This window comes from Brassica oleracea, chromosome C7 (assembly GCF_000695525.1).
Source record: "Brassica oleracea var. oleracea cultivar TO1000 chromosome C7, BOL, whole genome shotgun sequence".
Classification (NCBI taxonomy): Eukaryota; Viridiplantae; Streptophyta; class Magnoliopsida; order Brassicales; family Brassicaceae; genus Brassica; species Brassica oleracea.
Genome location: NC_027754.1, coordinates 36,289,275 through 36,310,933, shown reverse-complemented (window position 1 = coordinate 36,310,933; position 21,659 = coordinate 36,289,275). Strand labels below are relative to the sequence as shown.

Below are 21,659 nucleotides of genomic sequence, written 5' to 3'. Positions count from 1 at the left end.
GAAAAAAGGGGTGAGAAAGTGTGAGCGAGAAAGTGAGGGAAAATTTACATTTCAAAAGAGAGAGAGAGAGAGAGACCCTTCTCTTCTCTTCCTCCGTCGCGATCCTTTTTATATAAACCGCAATTTTCTCTCTTCCTCACATAAGATTCTCCTCCCCTTAAACAAACAGCCATCACCATTCTCACGAAAACTATCCATCGCTTCGAAGCATCCCCTGCAGATGGCGACGACGACATCGGAGATGAATGATGTTTCGTTTTCAGTAGTATCCATCGTGGAAGATGTTCTTCAACAGCATAGCAGCCGATCAAGCGACGCTGGGTTGTTGGTTCCCCGGAGAGTCGAGGAATCTTGTGAGTTTCTCACCGACCTTATCGTGTGTGTTTTCGTTAGATCCTTCATCGTCCAATTTTGTTATTAAAATCTGGAGCGTGGTTGCTGAATTTTATGGAGAATAGGATCTATCTGGTTAAATTCGTCGATTCATAATAACTTTTTGAGTTTAAGCGATGGAATTGCCTTTGTTTAGAGAGATCCTCTAGGCGCACATCGAAATTTTTTAAGTCTCTATGAATCTTTGTTGTGTAGCTCTAAGAAGATACGAAGCTGCCGGGTGGCTTAAAGAAATGATCGGAGTTTCTGGTGGTAGAGATTTTCCCGCTGAGCCTTCAGAAGAAGATTTTAGGCTTGGGTTGCGAAGTGGGATCGTGCTTTGCAATGTTCTTAACAAAGTTAGTCCTGGATCCGTCTCAAAGGTTAAAATTCTTGACATAGATGAAATTTGGGTTTATAGATGATGTATAGCTCAGATCGCTCTACTTTGAAAGATTGTGTTGATTTATGTGGAGAATCGATTAAAAGCATCTTCTTACAGGTTGTTGAAGCGCCTGATGATGTTGCAGATGGAGCTGCACTCTGTGCTTTCCAGTACTTTGAAAACATCAGGAACTTTCTAGTTGCTGTAGAGGAATTGGGGTTGCCATCATTTGAAGCTTCTGACATGGAGAAGGTAGAAAATAGTGAAGTCTTGAAGAAGATGCAGACGAGTAGCTTTTCCATCATTGATTTGTTGTAATTTATATTTTCTTTTCAGGGAGGAAAGTCTATAAGGATAGTGAACTGCATACTTGCACTTAAATCTTACAGCGAGTGGAAATTGAAAGGTGGAACCGGTCCGTTTAGGTATGGATCCAACATGAAGAATAATTTCGGATCCAGAAAACCATTTCTGAGAAAAAGCTCAGAGCCCTTCATGAGCTCCATGTCGAGAACTCATCCATCGACTGATCAACCTGCGTGTTCTGATGTTGGGCAAGAAGTGAGTGAAAAGTGGAAATGCTGGTTTTTATGGCGTAGTTTGTGGTTGTTGTTGACAAAAGTATCTCTGTTTTACTTTGCAGGGTGATTCTAGGTCTATCAACGCGCTTGTTCGCTCATTTATCTCAGAAAGAAAGCATGAAGATATTCCAAGGGTAAGAACTCATCTTTTTAGTTTATTGCAGTTGTCTTTGTTGATTGAACGCTTTCTTCTTGGAATTGATCTGTTCAATCTTCTTAGGAGATTAAACTGAGCTGATGTTTATCTAGCTTTAATCTTAGGCTCAGCAATTGTTAGCAAGACTAGTAGATGCTATTTCGCAAATTGTTATCGGAAATTCTGATTTCTTTTCTACTTTAACCTGCTCAGGTTGTAGAGTCTGTGTTGCACAAAGTTATGGAAGAAATCCAACAGCGGTTGTCAATCCAAAATGAAATGGTGAGGGCAAGTGAGGTCAATCATGATGTTATTTTCGTTGGAGTGGAAAAGTTCTGTCAGTCCAAGTTTTTAATCTGTCTCGTTGATGTTATGAAACTGCCTTTTAATTTTTCTTTTCAGATGAAATCAAGTTCAAAGCATATTCCAGAAGATGATTCATCTTGCGAGACAGTGGTACAGTCTCAGCAGAGTGACATCAGAGAACATGAGGAAGCAGAAGACAATAGTCCGTCACAGGTCGTAGAAGAAAAGATTCAAAGTATAAATTCTGAACACTATGAAGAACAGGAAATTCTTCTAAATCAAGAAAAGCACATTCAGGTACTTCCATTGTGTTGCCACTTTATGGCTTTCAGAGATTTAACACCATATTGTGAAAATGGATGCTTTTTGTATCTTCTATTCCCAGTATAGCTTTCACAAGTTAGAAGGAGCTTGAGTTTTGTTTAAATGCCTGCAGGAATTGAAGCAAACTTTATACACTACGAAAACGGGAATGAAACTACTGCAGAAGAAGTATCAAGAAGACTTTCTTCACCTAGGTGTCAACTCAGATCATGTTCTTGATATGTCCTTGTTCAGCCCTCAAGTTTATTTAGTGAAAACATAACGTGTCATCGTTTTGGGCTGTCACACAGGCACGCATTTGAACGGTTTAGCTTACGCGGCTACGGGATACAAAAGAGTTCTTGAAGAGAACCGCAAATTGTACAACCTAGTGCAGGACCTAAAAGGTAACTTCACAGAACAAAATGATTTGTGTCAGTAAACTTGTAGGATCTTGAATCAGTTCCTTTTAGTCCCTTTATCTGCGTAAAGACCTCACACTTGGTATTTCTTAGGAAACATACGGGTGTACTGTCGGGTTAGGCCATTCATGCCCGGCCAACCAACTAGTTTGAGTACCGTGGAAAACATAGAAGAAGGGACTATCACGATCAGAGTGCCATCAAAGTATGGGAAAGAAGGACACAAACCATTCATGTTCAACAAAGTCTTTGGTCCTTCCGCAACACAAGGTTATAGAAGGCCTTAATTTTATGGTCCTATAATGTTTATTTGAGTCTGTTTATCTGTGAATAACATTAGTGAAATGAATCCTTGGTTCTTCAGAGGAAGTGTTTTCAGACATGCAGCCTTTGGTACGGTCGGTTCTTGATGGCTACAATGTCTGCATCTTTGCTTACGGCCAAACCGGGTCTGGGAAAACTTTTACCATGGTAATAGCTGCTACTATACTTGTCGTGCGATCATTCGTAGATGATTAGATTGTTGTTGATTCAATATGCTATGGAGTTTTTGGAATCTTTCTACAACACCAAATTCCTAAATTTCCGAACTATTCTAGTCAGGGCCTAAGGAACTGACTGAAGAAAGCCTAGGTGTGAACTATAGGGCCCTAGCAGACCTGTTTCTCTTATCGGATCAAAGAAAAGACACGACCAGCTACGAAATATCGGTTCAGATGCTTGAAATTTACAACGAGCAAGTCAGAGATCTACTTGCCACAGATGGCCAGACTAAAAGATATCCTTTCGATTTAGCTTTACTGTTTAGTCATCTTTCAAGAACTATGAGATATTTTGATTTTGTTGATCCTTAACTCTTGATTACGTTGGAAATCAGAAACAACTCGCACAATGGAATTAACGTTCCGGAAGCAAATCTAGTGCCTGTCTCATCGACGGCTGACGTTATACAGCTGATGGATGTGGGACAAATGAACCGTGCAGTGAGCTCTACAGCCATGAATGATAGAAGTAGTCGATCTCACAGGTTTGGTTTTCCTTTTATTCTTTCCTGAGTACTCCGTTGCATAACTCGTTCTAACCCCAGTATTCTTTTTATTTTTGGCAGCTGTGTCACTGTTCATGTTCAAGGCAGAGACCTCACGTCCGGTGCTATCCTCCATGGTTCTATGCATCTGGTTGATCTTGCAGGAAGCGAGAGAGTGGACAAGTCCGAGGTGACTGGAGACAGGCTGAAGGAGGCTCAACACATCAACAAGTCCCTTTCGGCTCTTGGAGATGTTATCTCTTCACTTTCCCAGAAGAATTCTCACGTGCCTTACAGAAACAGTAAACTCACCCAGCTGCTGCAGGACTCCCTCGGTAAAATTCTCAAAATCCTCATAACTCGTTGCATTTGTGTATGTGTATATACTCGCACTCGGATCTTATACAAAACATATACTTATTTTCATCGCAACTTCTGTTTGTATGTTATATCAGGAGGATCAGCCAAGACGCTTATGTTTGTCCACGTTAGTCCAGAAGCTGAAACTGTTGGAGAAACTATTAGCACTCTGAAGTTTGCTGAACGAGTAGGGAGTGTTGAGCTAGGCGCTGCTCGTGTGAACAAAGATAACTCAGAGGTCAAGGAGCTTAAAGAACAGGTCTAATACACTAAGACCATATTTGCTGTTTTCGTTCATCTTGGCCATTAGTATCGTGTCACTGATATGATTATGTTATCGGGGATTTCAGATTGCTAATCTTAAAATGGCTCTAGCGAGGAAAGGAAATGGTAATGGTAACGAGGCACAACCAACCGCTCCACCACAAAACCAGAGAATATCGAGAAGAAGATCACTTGAAACTCCTGTCTTTCGACCCAAACTTCCTACCATGGGAAACGCACCAAGCAACCTTAGGCCCCAAGTTATGGATCTAAGTGGACCAGAGGTATGTATGCTTTGTTTCAACAAAGTTGCTCAACAATTCATGACATTTGTGTATATTATATGCAGGCTTTTAGTGATACTGCATCTTCAAGAAGACACAGCTTAGATCTCCATGAGCTAATGAAGTCTTCTATTCCGTCTTGGCCGAGGCAAACTCTCGACACAAACGAAGAGGATAGAGAATTTAAGTCAGGGGAGTGGATAGATAAGCACACAGAGTTGAATCAAGATGATAATTTACTTTCCCCGGATAAATTCTACCAGTCAATGACTCCTCAACAACTGTATGTTACTTACATTCCACTTAGCCAAAAACCATTTTCCTACTTTATATCTTTATCTAAACCTTATTATTGTTGATCTAACATCTTTTAAAATGACAGAAACGGTGGGAAACAAGATTTCGAAGTGCAGAGTATTACAGATAACGAATCTGATGGCGTAGCAAGCGACTGCTCAGATTCTGATTTGATGTGGCGACTGAACGTTCAAGTGAATGTGCCCAGAGTTTCTAATAAACAAAGTTCAGCAAACCCCAAACCAAAGAAAATTAAGCCAAAAACGACCAAAGTCTCAGAAACCAGGTAATACATCTATAAAATGTTATTGACTGTTTGTAGTATATTTTTCTGTTGTTGACTTGATGAGGAACCTTTGTCTTTTCCTGTGGCAGAAGTTTAATTCCATCGCTGATACCAGCACCAAGCAAGAGACCTCCTAACACCGTGAGTTCGCAGCCGCAGCGACCAACCAGAGATGGAAGACGCAGACTGAGTTTAGGCAAGTGAACATGTTTTCACTAGTTTTTGTAAAGAGTTATATCAATGAGACGAAAGAAAAAAAAAAGATTTGTTTTTGTATATTGTGAGCAGGCTCTCTCTGTTTGTTCGAAAGACAAAATCTCAAATTTGCTGTTTCGAGTGTACAAAGAATCATTCCTTTTATACAATCTTCTTTTGGTTTTCTCACTTATGTGTATGCATATATAATTTGATTTTGTTTAACCAAGTAAAAAGGGGAGACAGATTTAACAAAATAATTCTTGTGATCATTCAAAGCATATATCACAAGAATTTGCAGACAGACTTAACAAAACATTCCTTAATTTCTTTTTAATGTTTTCACACATTCAAAAGACATTAAAATTTTATCATAAACACTGATTTTTAATAATTTTAAACCAATAATAGTTCTATTAATTCTTTTGAACTTTAGAATTTATCATTATAAAAATTCATCGAAACATAAAAAATTATGGGCAATTCTGACAAATAGCCCTTTTAAGTTTTTGTCACAAAAATAACCCTAAAAATGACCAAAATAGTTTTTTTTTATTTTGAAATTTTTAAGATTTATTTTTTATTTTTAAAAAATTTGAAACTCTATCCTAAAACTCCAACCTTTAACTCTAAGCCCTAAGTTTAGATTAGTCAACCCTAGGATAAAAATACATATTTTGGTCATTTTTACCCTTTAATAAAACTTATTTTGGTCATTTTCTTCGTTAAAAGCTATTTTTGTGACAAAAACTTAAAAAAAATATCATAGGGAATTTCTCAAAAATTATTGTGAAATATTTTTATCGAAACTTTTATTTAACAAAACAAAGGGAATAATAGTTTTGAAATCTGCAAACGGGCAATTCTCTCAAATAACTTTTTTAAGTTTTTATCACAAAAATAGCACTCAAGAAATAAAATAACCAAATAGTCCTTTTTTATTTTGAAATTTTTAATATTTATTTTTTAGTTTTTAAAACTTGAAATCCTATCCACAAAAACCCACTCCTTATCTATAAACGTAAGTATAGATTAGTTAAACTTAAGATAAAAATACATTTTTACTTTTTAATAAAACTTATTTTGATCATTTTTTTTATTGAAGGTTATTTTTGTGACAAAAGCTTTAAAAAAATATCCTAAGAAATTTCTTCATGCCAAATAGTATTACAAACTTTATATCTTACCAATTTCAGTATCTTAACAACCTTGAAACTAAGGCTACATTTATGAAGATCTAAAAATACTGCCCTAAACCTAAATAAAAATCACAACGCTAACTAAACAACCAACATGAAGTAACAATATGGAAAGATTTGAGATTCATAACATGGATTAATATATGTCATAGAAGTTTGTTTATCTTTGTAACTGTTCTGGAGTTTGGTTGCTTGTAGTTGATGTTGAAGTGTTGATAGCTTCAGAGGGTGGAACCATACCCCACTTCCCTTCAGCCTCAGTAGGTTCTATCACCTTAACTGTCCCGTCATTCAAACCGACCGCAAACTGGTTTGGCTCTTGCGGGTGAGCTGCCACAACTAAAGGAGACAAACCTTGGTTCCTGTCACACCAAAGAGAGTTAATATAGAGAACCAATGTCATGTTTCAAAGTCTTTCCAAGTCAAATAAGAAGATTCAAGAAGGAATCCTACACTGATTTAAGTTTAAAAAAGCTAATGAAACGTTGGATAAAGCACTTACCCTTGAGGCAAGTAGGCGGATGGAGAGATACGGCATCTTAATCCAAGTGTGTCTGCGTCGAACACTCCAATGTTACCATCACGGAAAGTGGTGTAGATCAACTGGCTGTTACATGCATACACTGCTGAAGATATATGAGAAGACAACGAGTCTTGAGGATTCCACTGTGACATGAAAACAACAAAACACAAGTCACTACAAAACTCAGAACAAATAATTAAAATCTTGCATTTCCATATATGGATTTAGAGAGATGATCTCATATTATACCTGTCGGATACATTCCATCTTGGAAGCATCAAATATCGCTAGCTGTGTCTCGTGGACTGCAAGGATACGGATCTGATCCACGTGAAACTGAACACGCGTGTCTCCAATGGCGACTTTTCCTGCTGGCATTTGTATTGCAACGGATTTTCTCTTCTCCCATGTGTCAATGCTCCAAAAGCATATCTAAGAGAAGACAGAGTAAGCATCTTCATAAATCAGATAATCTAACGGGTTGAGATATTTTTAATACATGATACAGCAACACACCTGTGCATCAGCACCAGATGAAACCAAGATATTGAGGGTTGTAGAAAATGCCAAGCCAGTGATGCGTTTCTGGTGACCCTTTAGCTTTGACTTGACCTGATGAAACACAAATGGAAGTGGAGTGAGGTCGTTCATATAGTTTAAAGGCAATATCTAGCAAGGAAGAAATCAATTGTGAAGCTATAACAACCATTGACAAGTTTTAATGGTTGGCACTATCGACTACTTACCTCATCCACTCGGACATTATAGATGTGAATGGTGGAGTCCTCCATTCCAATGGCAATGATGTTGTTGTCCTGAGGATGGAACGCCAAAAATGATGATGGAGGTGGAGGTGGCATGAATGTTGTCATCACCTATAGGGCCAACAGGTTTCTTTAAATATTAGAACCACCAAAAGAGTTTTCTAGTATACTAGTAACCGAACATTTTCAGCTAGAGATTGTGGCTTTAGTACTCTTTTTAAGCTCATGTGTTCACGAAGATATATACATACCTTAAAAGTCATCATGTTGAACAACGAGACTTTTCCTCCAGCAGCCGACATGACATATGAGTCGTTCTTAGAGAGAGCGATGCAGGGGTTGGCCTCTTCAAGGTTTACACCAGAGACATCGTTGGTCATGAGAAGACCACTGTTTGGTTGCCAATGCTGAGGAACCGCAGCGGCTGTTGCCTGCATGATAAACGGTACTTAAACAAAACCGTACACAACATGCATTGATCTCTCTCTCCAACCCTATTTTATGATGATTACCTTTCCACTAGGATTTTGCTCATTGCGAACCCACTTCCAGAGCCTCTGAATACCGTTAAAACCAAGTGCCAAGATTCCGGCGCCGGAGTTCGTATACAGAAGCCGAACGACCTGTTAAAGCCATGCAACAGGAGAAACATAAGCCTTGGTTTTTTTCTAAATATAAAACATTTTTGGCAAAGTTAATTGAGCAAACCTTTGTGGAAGAACCAGTGGTATCAGGTAAAGTGGCCTGGCGACACTGGGCATGGTCCAATATTTCAGCTAATTGCCAAGGTTTTGGTTTGTCTGCTGAGTCATCTACTCTTGGCTTTGACGGATCACCTCCATTCTTAAGGGTTTGCCACAACAACAAAAAACATTAGCTATGAATGTAACACAAATGGAATTTAATTTCATTTTCTCAACAGTAAAATAGTGATTAATAAAAATGGCTAAGAGAAAATAACATTTAATGTATTGATTTACCAGCATTGGTGAGGGTCTAACAGGAGAGCCTAGTTCAACTTTACAGCTGACAGATGCAACAGGAGCACCAGGAACCTAACAGAAAATCAAAAATGTGTAAACGAGGCAGCTTGCTATGTAAATAAAGGAAATATATATACCACAAAGTTGGGAAACGTTACAGCTTTAATTAAAGAAGAATCTGCTGGAGTCCTCATCTTTTCAAAAGCTGAGGTTTCCATGGCTCTCAGAGATCGGAAACCAGCTTGGTTTGCTAGGATCTTAAACCCGTTGTCTGCCGTAGTAACTGCTAGAAGGTTTCCTTCCCTGTTAAACCTCAAACGAGGAAGAGCCTGAAGTTGAAACAAGTTAGCATCCAAATCTAAAAAAGACGAAGTAAAAGGGAAATAATCTGTGGGACTAACCGGAAGTCCACCCTCAGCATCAGTGCTAGTCAGAACATTGATGTTGTCCATATCCCAGAACTTGATTTGCGCATCTTCACCAACAGCCAGAAAGTGGTTCTTTGAGGTATCAAACTGAACCATACCTGCCAGCTTTTTCTGAAACCCAAGATAGGTCCTTTTAATTGATCCTTCGCTTTCGTTCCACTCAACTAGGGAAAAATCTCCATCTTTACTCGTTCCACAAGAGAACAATCTGAAGAAGAAAGAACTTTAACATTTTAGAAACTAGGTAAGAAGAATTGAGAATGATTTGATAGGCCGTAAGCTGGACAAAAGCCGTACCTGGTCCCATCAGCGCTGTAAAGCATTGTAGTACACCATTTACCGGGAGCATCATAGTCAACTCTGGAACCCATATTATCATAAAGCCACGCCTTTATTTTCCCATCTATGGCCGTTGAAAATATGAACTGAAATCCAAATAAGAACGTGATATATTGAATCTACTGTATGATATTATGTCATCTACTTCTAGGGTGCAAACTAGAATGCAATTTTATGGAATAAAATCTTCACGAATGCTTAATTCCATTACATTTCATTCCATATCATTCCATGAGATTTCAGAAAAAAACAACAACATTTCTTTGATAAATCTTCCACGTTAAAAAAAGTATTGAAACAAGTGGAATGCTAATTCTATTCCATTAAATTTTATTAATTATTATTCCTTTTATCCCATCTATTCCTTTTACTAGTTATTAATTACTAAGTGTTCTTGAAACAGACGATAAAACAGTATCATAGATGATAGAATACCACACCTGAATGTTCTCTTTGTGATGAGGGCAAATGGAATAAACAGGAGCTTCGTGACCTTCAAAGGTAAAATGCTTCCGACCTGAAACGTCCCATACCTGTTCCACACATCAATCAAGTTAAGACAGCTGCAGTAAAGACGTCTAACAAGGACACCCTGTGATTCATTTATCACCTTGATTAGCTGATCATCTCCGCAAGTAACTACACACAACTGCCTGTTTGGATTAGCGAAAGCCAGGTCGTTCACAGCACCCATATGGGCATCAACCTGTGAGTTTAAAAAAACGTGATCTAAGTTTAATGGGATATATTATTACATCGCACTGCTTATCGTACGGATCAAAACGTATGCTCACCTCAGCATGCTGGCGAAGCTCGTTAGGTCCAGAGAAAGCATACACGTGAATAAGATGTTTCGTATATGCAACCCCTGCACAAAAAAAAAGACTGAGACTGAGACCAGAGACCAGAGACCAATTAGAATCCCACAATGCATGAAACGGAACTTACCAATGAAATTTCCATCTGGACTCCATGCAACGCGGGTGACAGACATTGGTGTTTCCTTAGCTATCAAAGCCTGAATGAGTCACAAAAATGATAAGTATAAAGATTCTTGCACAACCAAAAGTTGAAATCAAGACTGTTAGATCAAACACACAAACTACAAAATTTAATAGCAGTAACGACAAACCTGCAACGGAGGTGAGCAATTAGCCATATCCCATATTTTGAATGGCTTTGAAACCAGCTTCTCTCGAACAGCTAGTTCCCATAACGTGATTTCTCCGGTGGCGGATCCGACTGGTGGTAACTCAAATGGTCATCAGAAAGCCAAAGAACAAATAACAGGAATGGTTTAGAAGTTTCAAAACCACCATACCAAGAAGTAGCGTATTTTGCATAGGGTGAAAATCCATGCTCGTCACAGTGGACCCTTGATGCAACGCTAGAGCCGCCTTTAACGGCAAGTCTTCCAGCGACAATGCAGGAGCATGCTGCCTAGGTGCAGGGTATGTCACCTGCAAAATGAATAATGGTTACAACTTTTGAGAAAAAAAAATGCAACAATCATACAAACAACTTTCCATAAAAATAAAAGTAAAATTTGAGTCACCTCCTCTACAGATGGGGCAGGGCGGAGACGCTTCATTAATTCATGGTCGGGATTCTGATAATCTACTACACCTGGAGTTGCTGGTGGTGTTCTTGGTCTCTTCAAGATTGACACTTTTTGGAAGAAAATTAATTAGTCAGCCTTAGAAGGAAATAAAGTGTCAAAGACCTTTCACAAACCAACCTTGATTCTGAGGCATAGGAATGGACGCAGGAGTGACAACAGCAGCTTGGACAGTAGAAGCACCAGAGGCAGCAGCAGCCATCCAACTAGCTAAAGCGCCAGCATTAGCAGCAGCAGCAACAGCAGCACCAGGAGGAAAGGGCTAACATTTAACACAGAGTTCCTCAAAATATTTATAAAGATTAAAAAAAAACATGAATAAAGCAGAGTCAAGCATTGAGGTTTCTTACACCATGAGCTCCAAGGGACGGAAAAGCTGTTGGCTTTGTCAAAGTAGTAACGGGCTGATTGACTGGTGAAGGTGCCAGAGGACCGTTCGGAACTGCGCATGTGTGGTCTGTGAATAGTGTTTTAATATCTGGGTTGGGCCTAGGATTCTTGCACAGCTGGTGCTGCCAATTAAGGCTGCAAAGGAGAACATGTACACAATAAAATCCCAAGGCATGCAAACCTAGCCAGTAACATATACTATGGACGTGAGGAGAAAAGAAAACAAGGAACTCACCTTTGATTAATCAGAGTCCGCAGTCTCGAAGATCTCAAAGTAGGGAACGTCAACTTGTCACGAAAGAGAGGATTTGCTTCGATTAGTTTCTTTAGTTCTCCTAACATTATGGTCCGAGCAGTCTTCGTGTCTCCGTATTTGGAAAGCTGCTCATTTTCCCTGCATTTGATAGAGAATCAAATTCCTGAATATTATAGATTATCACACCCTCATTCACATTCCTATTGATTATTTAAACTGGAAAAAAAAAAAGAACTTGAAACTTAAACATTTATCTTAAAAAGAAAATCTACAGAGCTTAAGTAGATAACCATATCTCGTACCTGAAGTTGTGCAAAGTCAAAAGCTGAGTAATCTCTTTGTATAGCTCCTCGTTGAAAGTGGAGAAGACTCTCAAGTCCTGCACCAATATCTCAACTGCTTTTGCCTTATCTTGCCTGCACAAAGAAACAAAAGAATGATATATCTACCACACACTCTGAAACCACCAAACAAGATAAGGCATAGCTTTGTTTTTTATATACACATACTTATCGAGAGCCTCGAGATACTTCTGCTTCCTAATCTCAAAGAAAATCTTCATGGAGTATCTGTTATCATCAAGCTTGGTGAACCCAGACAAGTACTTCTCAACTTCATCCCACTCTCCCGCGAGCACTTTCTCGTCAAAGTACTTCGTATTGAAGAAGAACCCAGACTCTTTCTCCAGCCTACAAGATTAACAACAAAGAACACTTACCAAATCAGGAAAAAACCCCTTTCATTACCAAACATCAAAAAACCAGACACAAGTATTGTCTTGTCTGATTCAAATCCAAATTAATTTTATAATTTTAATTAATTCAAATACAACTTTTTATTACAAGAACAATGATTTTAATTACAAAAAACTGCAGGGTTTTATATACTAATCAATCTTTTCACAGAGTAATTAATATAAAACCAAAGCAACAATCTCACATAACTATATAATATACGAACCTGTGCACAGACTCTTTGAATTTCTCTTCCTCGAGAAACTGAAGTATGAGGAAGACGAGCTCTCTGCTCAAAGACGACATTCTCCAAAGCTCTGAATCTCAAATCTGACGTCAGAACCACACAAAAAGGTACACGATTACGTACGAATCCGAGAGCTCGGTGAGAGAGAGAGAGAGAGAGCTCTGAAAGATCTAACGAAATCGAGAAATTTCTAGGGTTTTGAGAAAGAGCTTGAAAATGGAGAGAGGAGGAGAATAAATAAAAGGAGGAGAGAAGAGAGAAAGAGAAACTTGACCTCGCTTGCTTTCTTGGACGCCTTCTTATTCCTGCAGAGAAAGGTCTTCCATTATCTTACCGACTTATCAGATATAAGAGGAGTAAGCCTCGGTGATAAGCAAGTTCGGTTATATGATAGGTAGAGCAGCGTATCTCGAGATGGAGTGATAGGCGGGGTATGAGATGGAGTGGCGGATTCGAAAACAAAATTCAAATGGGGTGAATATTCTGTGCACACGTCCCTTCTGGTCCCCACGTTTCTCTTTCTTGTGGTGTCGCTCTCAGCTTTCGATGCGCTCTTGTTTGTTTTTTTCTTTTCTTTTTGGCTTTTTTCATTTTCTTTCTTCTACTTACCTTTTTAAACTCCTAGAACGTGTCAGTTACTACACAGAATACAATACGATTATTTTAAGGCTATGTTTTGATTATCCTTCGTGGTGGGCCTTGAGAGTTTTGGGTAACTTTAATGGGCTACGCCTTAAGAAGCCTTGCTTATATAAGTTGGGTTGGACAGTTACAAAGAAGATAGCCTTGTTGAGTCCAGATAGCGTTGCGTTTGTGACATTCATTTTTAAAGTTGAAAAGCATTTTTTGTTCGCAGCTATCATGAGTTGATCCATACGTCTCAGTGTTTGATTGAGTTATAAGCTGAAAAAATGGACATTAAAGAGACCATAAAACAAAATTTCTCTCAATATAACACATGTTGATAAAACGGGAACATTCTAGTGAACCCAAGTGTGGAGTTTCTGTTCTTTATTGCTAATTGTTAATTCTCATTTAATAGACTTGACATAATTTGGTTTAGTTTCATTTCCTTGTAAATAAATTTCTTGAATTTGTGATCCCTTTTGCTTGCTAGGACCAGAGATCCTAAAACAGCAAATCTAAATAGACGATGACTCCAACCTTTACACATGATATGGTGATATAAATATGACCAGTAGAGAACATATGCGGTAGAATCTATACTAAACTGGAATAGTGGAACAAAAATGAACTTGTATTAACTTGCACGTATACTGTATGATAACTATTTTGAAGTTTTATATGGACCATAATATTTGAGGTGACACATGGCATAGATTCGTATTCTTTCTTTGGGAAGACAATGAACTCATCTTTGCATTTGATGTCATCATATGAACAAAATCTGCAGATTCGATGTAGGCTAACACCAATAAAATGTGATCATCATCATCATAAGTTTTCCCTGTATAAAATCCCCAAACTCTTCACATTGTTTTAAAAATCAATCAGTGTTATATCATATGAAAAGAAACTCGTCTCTCCATATCACCATGTTTGTATTACGTATATATTTCTCTACGGTTTACAGTTCCAGTTAAGGTTTACAGTTTTTTTTTTTTTTTTGCTAAATTTAAGGTTTAAGGTTTTCTGTTAAGGTTTACAGTTTCGTTATATATCTTAATTATTTTAAAATCTATATCACTTGTTGATATTTTTTTGTTTAAAGATTTTATTCAAAATCTCTCTTCTTGATTTATACGAATGTATATAAATCTGGACGTGAAGACACTTCTTTTCTATATTGTTGGTCTTGTAAGAACACCAAGTTGCATGAAACATGATTTTAATATGATAAAACATATATATTTTACGTGACTGGTATTTAAAATAGAGGATAAAGGCTTATAGGGATATAAAAATCTTGGTCCATCGGTCCTACCCAAGCCAATGGTCAACAAAATAAAGTCAACGAAGTAGAAGAACGTGAGAAGGGAGAACCTCGACAACTTGTAAATGAAGGTTAGTCTTTCACCTTTGTCGTTACCTTATTTTATTCTAGGCTCAAGTCGGGTAGCTCTTATCCTGGCCAGGTATATCACAGCCAACAGATTTACATTATATACCATCATTTAATATTGGCTTTTATCTAAAAAAACTAAAAATGTTCAAACTAATAAACTATATAGTATAGTCACTATACTTATTATAACTACACGAAAATATTCGAATTAATTGATGCGTAGATTATCATAATCCGAATTATATCCAAACAACTAGTTATATAAGAAAGGAAAAATTGGAAGATTTTCGAAATTTAAACGCATAGCCTACCATTGTGTATAAAACAACTCGAAATAAAAGAAGAAGAAGCCAAAGATAATGTACCAACTATCTTATTTTAAGCTTAAGTGTGTATTGACAGGTGGTGGAACAAATATGAGTTTTTGAACATTAGTCAAACAAAATTAAACTCATATTAGTTCTACCTCCTGCTGAAGCCCACATTAATCTGAATAAGATGTACTCACATTCACACACATAGACGAGCATATTCGTATATTCCAGTGTTATATAGCAAGATATCTTACATTACATGCCAGCCCGTATATATATATATATGTATTTTTTTCAAACATAAAGTACGCAAATTAGCATCAACGCTTATGTGACTTCACATCCAAATATATTAGTAAGGAAATTAGGTGATATAACCAAACAAAAATCCATAATTCATTATATAACCAAAATCACACATTTTCTCCTCTTCTTCTTCCTATTTTTTTCTATCCTCTTTCTACAAAACTAATTTTACTTTTTTTTGGGTTATATCACAAATAAGCCCCATATTATTATGAAATTACTATATATATTTAACAATGCACAAAAATCTTAAAAAGGTAACAATAAACTCATAATGGGTTCTGAAATTTTAGGGACTATAGATAATTTAGTAAAATTTTATATAAAACTTTTATATAAATTTTGGTATATATGTAAATCTTTTGTAAATTTCTGGGAGCTTTATCAAGACCGGCACCGAATAAACCTAAAAGTATATCACTATACTAACATATTTTCTAAAGTATAGCTTTTTTTTTTTCTTATTATCATTTGAAAAAAAAAAGTATAGCTTTCTTTCAATAATCCAGTGAGGAAATCCGGATATAATAGTTTCTTCACGTATGCATGTCTATGTCTAAAACATATGTCAACTTCTGAAGAACCGTACACAAAGTACATACATGATCCATTTTCAGAATGAAACATTCAATTTAGAGCTGGAAATAGTTTCAAATACTTTTCTTGGAACTCATCAATATAAGTTAAAACATGAAAAAGCAGATATACTAATTCAAATTGTGATATTACAACCGACACGTGAAGCTTCATCGAGATGTGCTAATACGTGACGTTGGAAGCTTTCAGATTAGATTTAAATGCTTTATAAAGAGCATTCCAACTCTTGCACGTCACCGTTTGATTATAGTAAATTTCCGGGTCCCACTTAACCCTTCTTGAACGGTTCAGATTGGATCTACGATCCGCCACGACGATCCCGCGTGTTTCCACGTCACACTGGAAGATGCCTTCTTCGTTTATATATTTCGTTTATATGATATGGTTTGGGTTTAAACAGATAGGTACGGTCGATGCACGTTAACTGGGACCCCCCACAGAGGCTTCAGACCTAATTTAGGTACAGTCACGACTCACGTAGTTATCATCTGCTCCTGATCCTACGATTAAGAGCACCATAAGCCTCTCGGATATGGCCACGTGGTTTGTTAATACGGTTAGGGGCGCTTCCGTCATTTCTTAATCTTCTTTCTTCCCCCTCTTTATAAAACTGACATCGGAAAAATAAAATTGAAACGAGAGAGATTCGGTTTAGCTTTTTTTCCCCACCGGAAAATCCGAAAGGCGTGACTAATCTCAGAGTGATGAACCGGAAACTAAAAACCCGTAACCGAATCCCGATCCAACCGGTTTACCACTATCTACTCTATCTCCGAGCTGTCTTCCTCTTCATTCCGACTTAAAAAAGAAAGATCCGTACTTGTCTGATTCCAAACACATTCTTCTCTGTTTCTGTTTGTCTGTTTTCTGTTCTGTTGCAAATGTCGCATTCCATTTTATCCGCTTTGTCGGAAGATCTCCTGGTTCGTGTCTACGGGTTTCTGGACCCGCCGTGTCGGAAAACATGGCGACTCGTCAGCAGAGAGTTCCACCGAGTCGACTCGCTGAGCCGAACCTCGATCCGAATCCTCCGCGTCGAGTTCCTCCCCGCGCTTCTCTTCAAGTACCCGAACCTCTCCTCCCTCGACCTCTCCGTGTGCCCCAAACTCGACGACGACGCCGTTTTACGCATAGCCCTCGACGGCGCCGTTTCGACGTCGCGCCTGAAATCGCTCAACCTCAGCCGGGCCACCGCGGTTCGAGCCAGGGGACTGGAGACGCTGGCTCGTCTGTGCCGCGCTCTGGAGCGAGTCGACGTGTCTCACTGCTGGGCGTTCGGCGACAGGGAGGCGGCGGCGCTTTCCGTCGCGGCGGGGCTCAGGGAGCTGAAGATGGACAAATGCTTGAGCCTAAGCGACGTCGGATTGGCGAGGATCGTCGTCGGGTGCAGTAAACTTAACAAGATTAGCTTGAAGTGGTGTATGGAGATCTCTGATCTTGGGATTGATCTTCTCTGTAAGAAATGTAAAGACTTGAAGTCCCTCGATGTTTCGTATCTTAAGGTTCGTCTCAAAGCTTCCCTCCTCTTTACTCTATTTTAAGGTTTTCTATTGGCATAAAGTTGAAAACTTTATGAAAATGGGTGTAAAGTTTCTATCTTGGTTGTGATTTGGATTCAGATCACGAATGATTCAGTCCGCTCCATAGCTTTACTACCAAAGCTTGAGGTTTTAGATATGGTAAGCTGCCCCTTGATAGATGATGCTGGGTTACACTATCTTGAGAATGGCTCTCCTTCACTAAAGGTACTATTTTAAAGCTTTAATCATTTTTTAAAAGATTATTTATTAACTGGTAAGAACTATTAAACAGGAGATTGATGTCACAAGGTGTGATCGTGTGAGTTCGTCCAGCTTAATCTCCATACTCAAAGGCCATCCTGATCTTCAACACCTTAAAGCCAGTCACTGTGTATCCGTAAGTTCATAATCCATGCCTTAAATTATACTAATTGTCAGTGTTTTAAAAATCGGTCTAGGCATAGGCGTATTCCTAGTCAGCAAATCGGACATTAGCGATTTTTAAAAAAAAATTGTCTAGGCTCTCAAAAAATCGGTTTAAGCTCCCGCCTAATCAATAATCTCATATAAAGCGCCTAGCAATTTTTTGAACATTACTAATTGTTCAAAAAATGTTTCGATTTAATGATTTGTGATTCCACAGGAAATATCCGCGAGCTTCTTACACAACATCAAAGCTTTGAAGCATCTCAAGACTCTATGGATCGATGGAGCTCGCGTCTCTGATTCCTCTCTGTTAACCTTAGCCTCTAACTGTAGAGCCTTAACAGAACTCGGAGTGAGCAGATGTGTAGGTGTGACTGACATTGGGATGATGGGACTTGCACGCAACTGCTCCAACCTGAAAGCTCTTAACTTGGCGTGCTGTGGATTTGTGACGGATGCAGCCATCTCTGCTGTAGCTCAGTCTTGTCTGAACCTGGAGAGTTTGCAGCTAGAGTCTTGTCATTTGATAACTGAAAAAGGTCTTCAATCGCTTGGATGTTACTCCAAGCGTCTTCAAGAACTTGATCTTACTGACTGTGATGGCGTTAATGATAGAGGTAAAGAGAAGATACATGTCAAATCAAACTCTAAATGTGTTTCTTGATCTTACAAGTTATGGTATCTTACTGCAGGGCTCGAGTATATTTCAAAATGTTCGAATCTTATAAGATTGAAACTTGGCCTCTGCGCAAATATCTCAGACAAAGGGATCTTTCATATTGGCTCCAAATGCTCGAAGCTTCTAGAACTTGATCTATACCGGTAATTAACATTCCTTGTAGAATAGTCTTTGAGCTATTCTTGATGGAAAGTTTTTTAATTAATGTTTTTTGAGTGCAGATGTGCTGGTTTTGGAGATGATGGTTTAGCAGCTATATCAAGAGGTTGCAAGAGCTTGAACCGGCTCATTCTATCCTACTGCGGTGAACTAACAGACGCTGGGGCTGAGAAAATCCGCCAGCTAGAACATCTGACTCACCTTGAACTTCGAGGGATAAAGAATATAACTGGTACTGGTCTATCTGCAATTGCGCGCGGCTGCAAGAAAGTGGCTTACTTGGACCTCAAGCAATGTGAGAATATCGATGACTCAGGCTTCTGGGCGCTTGCGTACTTCTCAAGAAACCTAAGACAGGTAAAAAAAGGAAGAGCATTGGTGTGCTAAACTGATTCGGTTTGGTTAATGGAAACATGTTTTGATTCTTTGCGTTTGTGTGTTTGGTTGGTTTGGCAGATAAACTTGTGCAATTGCTCTGTCTCTGATACGGCTCTATGCATGTTGATGAGCAATCTGAGTCGGGTTCAAGACGTTGACTTAGTCCACTTGAACCGTGTGACTGTGGAAGGGTTTGAGTTTGCTCTAAGAGCATGTTGCAACAGGCTCAAGAAGCTTAAACTTCTCGCACCTCTCAGATTCTTGCTCTCATCTGAATTGCTCGAGGTGCTTCATGCTCGTGGTTGCCGAATTAGATGGGACTGAAGACAAAAAAAAATACACGATCGTTTCTTGCTTTGGTAGATTGTTGTAGTCGTTATAATCAGTGGAACTTTACTAGTAACATTTTAATGTGAATCCGTATTTTGTTGTCTACACTGCTTTTGTCTTATCTTACAACATTGTTTGTGTAGAGGAACTCAGTTTTCAAAAGTTATCACCTAAATGTTTTGATGATGGGATTTTGTTTTTTTTTTTAGTTTGAGAAGTTTTGTCGTGCAAGGCTCGCAATGTCAATGGATAATAAGGGATCAAGAGTTTTAAGGCATATCACAGGGTTAAGAAAGCTAAAAGATCAATAACATGAAACATATTTATTCAAAAGGATAAATATCATACAAGTCATTCTTGTAAATAAAACTTGAAGGAAATATGATATAGAAACCTCATAACACAATGCAAATATACACATAAGAAACACTTATATTTCTGTTTTTAGAAAACTAGAACTACGTTAAAATAATTATGAAAAAAAATTATACTATTATATATATATATATTTCCAAACAAAACAATGATTAATTTTTGTGCTCAAACATATAAAACATTAGAATCAAGAGATTTTAAAACAACCACAACATTTTTCTTGGGGTCAATCTATATCACAAACATCTTTCATTAGATATAATAATGGTATGCAATCTGTTTTTAACCTATATACTAATTTATATTTACATTCTTTTATATAGGATGAAATGTGCATGTAGTTGATGATATTGCATGCATTTTGGACAGACAACTTTGTTAACCATAAGGACAGGAAGCCAACAAAATATCGTCTGCAGAGATCGATGATGCATATCCACATCCTCGGCGTGTTACCTATGTGACTCAGCTGAAGAAGAAAGCAGAGATCATCTACTTCTGAGATGCGAAGTGAGCAAGCAAATATGGGATCTGGTGCTTCGGAGACTAGGCTACAACTCCTCTCCTGGGCAGCGTGCAAGGACTCCACGGTTCCTCTAGCGCCTAGCCTCTCATGCTACAACCTATAACATTGGGAGAGAAAGAAAGAAACAGGCGCCTTCATGATTGAAAATCTGGAACAGTAACTGCAGTTTTCAAGTACATGCATATACATTTTTATAGAGCTTAGTAATTTGGTTCAATATATAAATGCTGTGTATGATATGATGTGTACATAACTTAAATAATTTGAAATAGCAAATTTATTATTATAAAATAATGTTACAACAAAGCACATTATTTAAAATAAAAATACATAGGAAATATTTATTCTTAATTGGAAAAAGAGGATTACATCTAGAGAGACAGATCAGTCCCCCAATCTTTAGAACCATTGGTGATGGGACTGTTTTCTCCTAAGTTTGGAGTCACATCTCTTGTGGAGATGTTACGACTTCCAATGGTTGAAATGAAATCTCTTGTGTAAATCTCAGCATTGCCTACGGTTGAAGTAGATGAAGAAAATGATCCATTAATATCCATGATCATACAACCATGCTCAGAACTAAAGCGAAAGTACTTATGTAACTGGTAATCTACTTTGTAAATACCACGATCGTAGCGGCTACGACGCTCTGCGGCCTCCAACTCTTCGCGTTTCATCACCATCTCTCTTGTGTGAGCACAAGTTTTGTGGCCTTGTATTGAGAATTTTTTTTCTTGCAAAATCAGCAGCTTGTGAGACAATATCATCAAACACACTTTGCTTTTATAAGGGTTATTAATTACTTTGTTTCCCTAATTATTCAGTTGCACATTGATGACAGAAAGACCATGTCTTATTTATTTGTCTAGCCGAATTAAGCTTTTTTGTTCAAAACGGTCTTAATTACGTGTATTTATGGTATAACTAGGTGACCGGTCCGCACCCTGTGCGGGCATAAGAACATGATCGGTTCGCACCATGTGTTCTCTCTCGGCCTGTACCTCACGAGAGGGAACACAGTAACGTCAGTATGAAGAGGCATATATTGTGTGTATGTATAATTGCAACGTTACAAAATATTTTGTGTGTTTACGAAGATACTTTCATTCAAAAAATGGAATAACATTCAAAAAATGAAATAAATAGTGTATAGTTTTAGAAGTAACATATTTTATATTATCATTAATTAGAATTGTATTGTATATGTTTCGTAATTCTTTATTTTAGGTGAATAATATTATTTTTCCATAAATAATAAACAAACATTTATGTAGACATATTAAAAGAAAATATAATAAAAATCAAAATATTATCCATAAATAAT

At 37.9% G+C, this 21,659-nt stretch overlaps 3 protein-coding genes across 3 annotated transcripts; 2 read left to right on the top strand and 1 right to left on the bottom strand.

Annotated features, from left to right (window-relative positions):
• Positions 1–48: 48 nt before the first annotated feature.
• On the top strand, positions 49–5,368 carry LOC106302127 (kinesin-4-like). The gene is made up of 19 exons (XM_013738648.1): positions 49–353; positions 589–755; positions 875–1,009; positions 1,094–1,318; positions 1,401–1,472; positions 1,688–1,756; positions 1,877–2,077; positions 2,217–2,298; positions 2,395–2,490; positions 2,599–2,775; positions 2,870–2,976; positions 3,105–3,283; positions 3,371–3,532; positions 3,614–3,867; positions 3,988–4,151; positions 4,243–4,440; positions 4,506–4,723; positions 4,823–5,023; positions 5,113–5,368. The coding sequence occupies exons 1-19, from the start codon at positions 221–223 to the stop codon at positions 5,225–5,227; spliced, it is 2,955 nt and encodes a 984-aa protein (XP_013594102.1). The 5' UTR covers positions 49–220; the 3' UTR covers positions 5,228–5,368.
• A 1,017-nt stretch (positions 5,369–6,385) lies between these two features.
• On the bottom strand, positions 6,386–12,980 carry LOC106306330 (topless-related protein 3). Its single transcript, XM_013742905.1, has 25 exons — positions 12,679–12,980; positions 12,228–12,407; positions 12,021–12,134; positions 11,698–11,856; positions 11,423–11,597; positions 11,193–11,334; positions 11,010–11,122; positions 10,776–10,914; positions 10,587–10,696; positions 10,403–10,472; positions 10,249–10,322; positions 10,065–10,160; positions 9,895–9,987; positions 9,413–9,540; positions 9,089–9,323; positions 8,846–9,016; positions 8,685–8,759; positions 8,413–8,547; positions 8,217–8,327; positions 7,956–8,135; positions 7,687–7,815; positions 7,457–7,552; positions 7,190–7,372; positions 6,920–7,083; positions 6,386–6,779 (listed from the first exon to the last, which is right to left on the bottom strand). Exons 1-25 carry the CDS (start codon positions 12,756–12,758, stop codon positions 6,578–6,580), a joined length of 3,354 nt encoding a protein of 1,117 aa, XP_013598359.1. The 5' UTR covers positions 12,759–12,980; the 3' UTR covers positions 6,386–6,577.
• Positions 12,981–16,368: 3,388 nt separating this feature from the next.
• Positions 16,369–19,642, top strand: LOC106301607 (F-box/LRR-repeat protein 3). Its single transcript, XM_013738054.1, has 7 exons — positions 16,369–17,444; positions 17,562–17,687; positions 17,755–17,859; positions 18,106–18,505; positions 18,581–18,710; positions 18,789–19,083; positions 19,183–19,642. Exons 1-7 carry the CDS (start codon positions 16,824–16,826, stop codon positions 19,426–19,428), a joined length of 1,923 nt encoding a protein of 640 aa, XP_013593508.1. The 5' UTR covers positions 16,369–16,823; the 3' UTR covers positions 19,429–19,642.
• Positions 19,643–21,659: the final 2,017 nt, after the last annotated feature.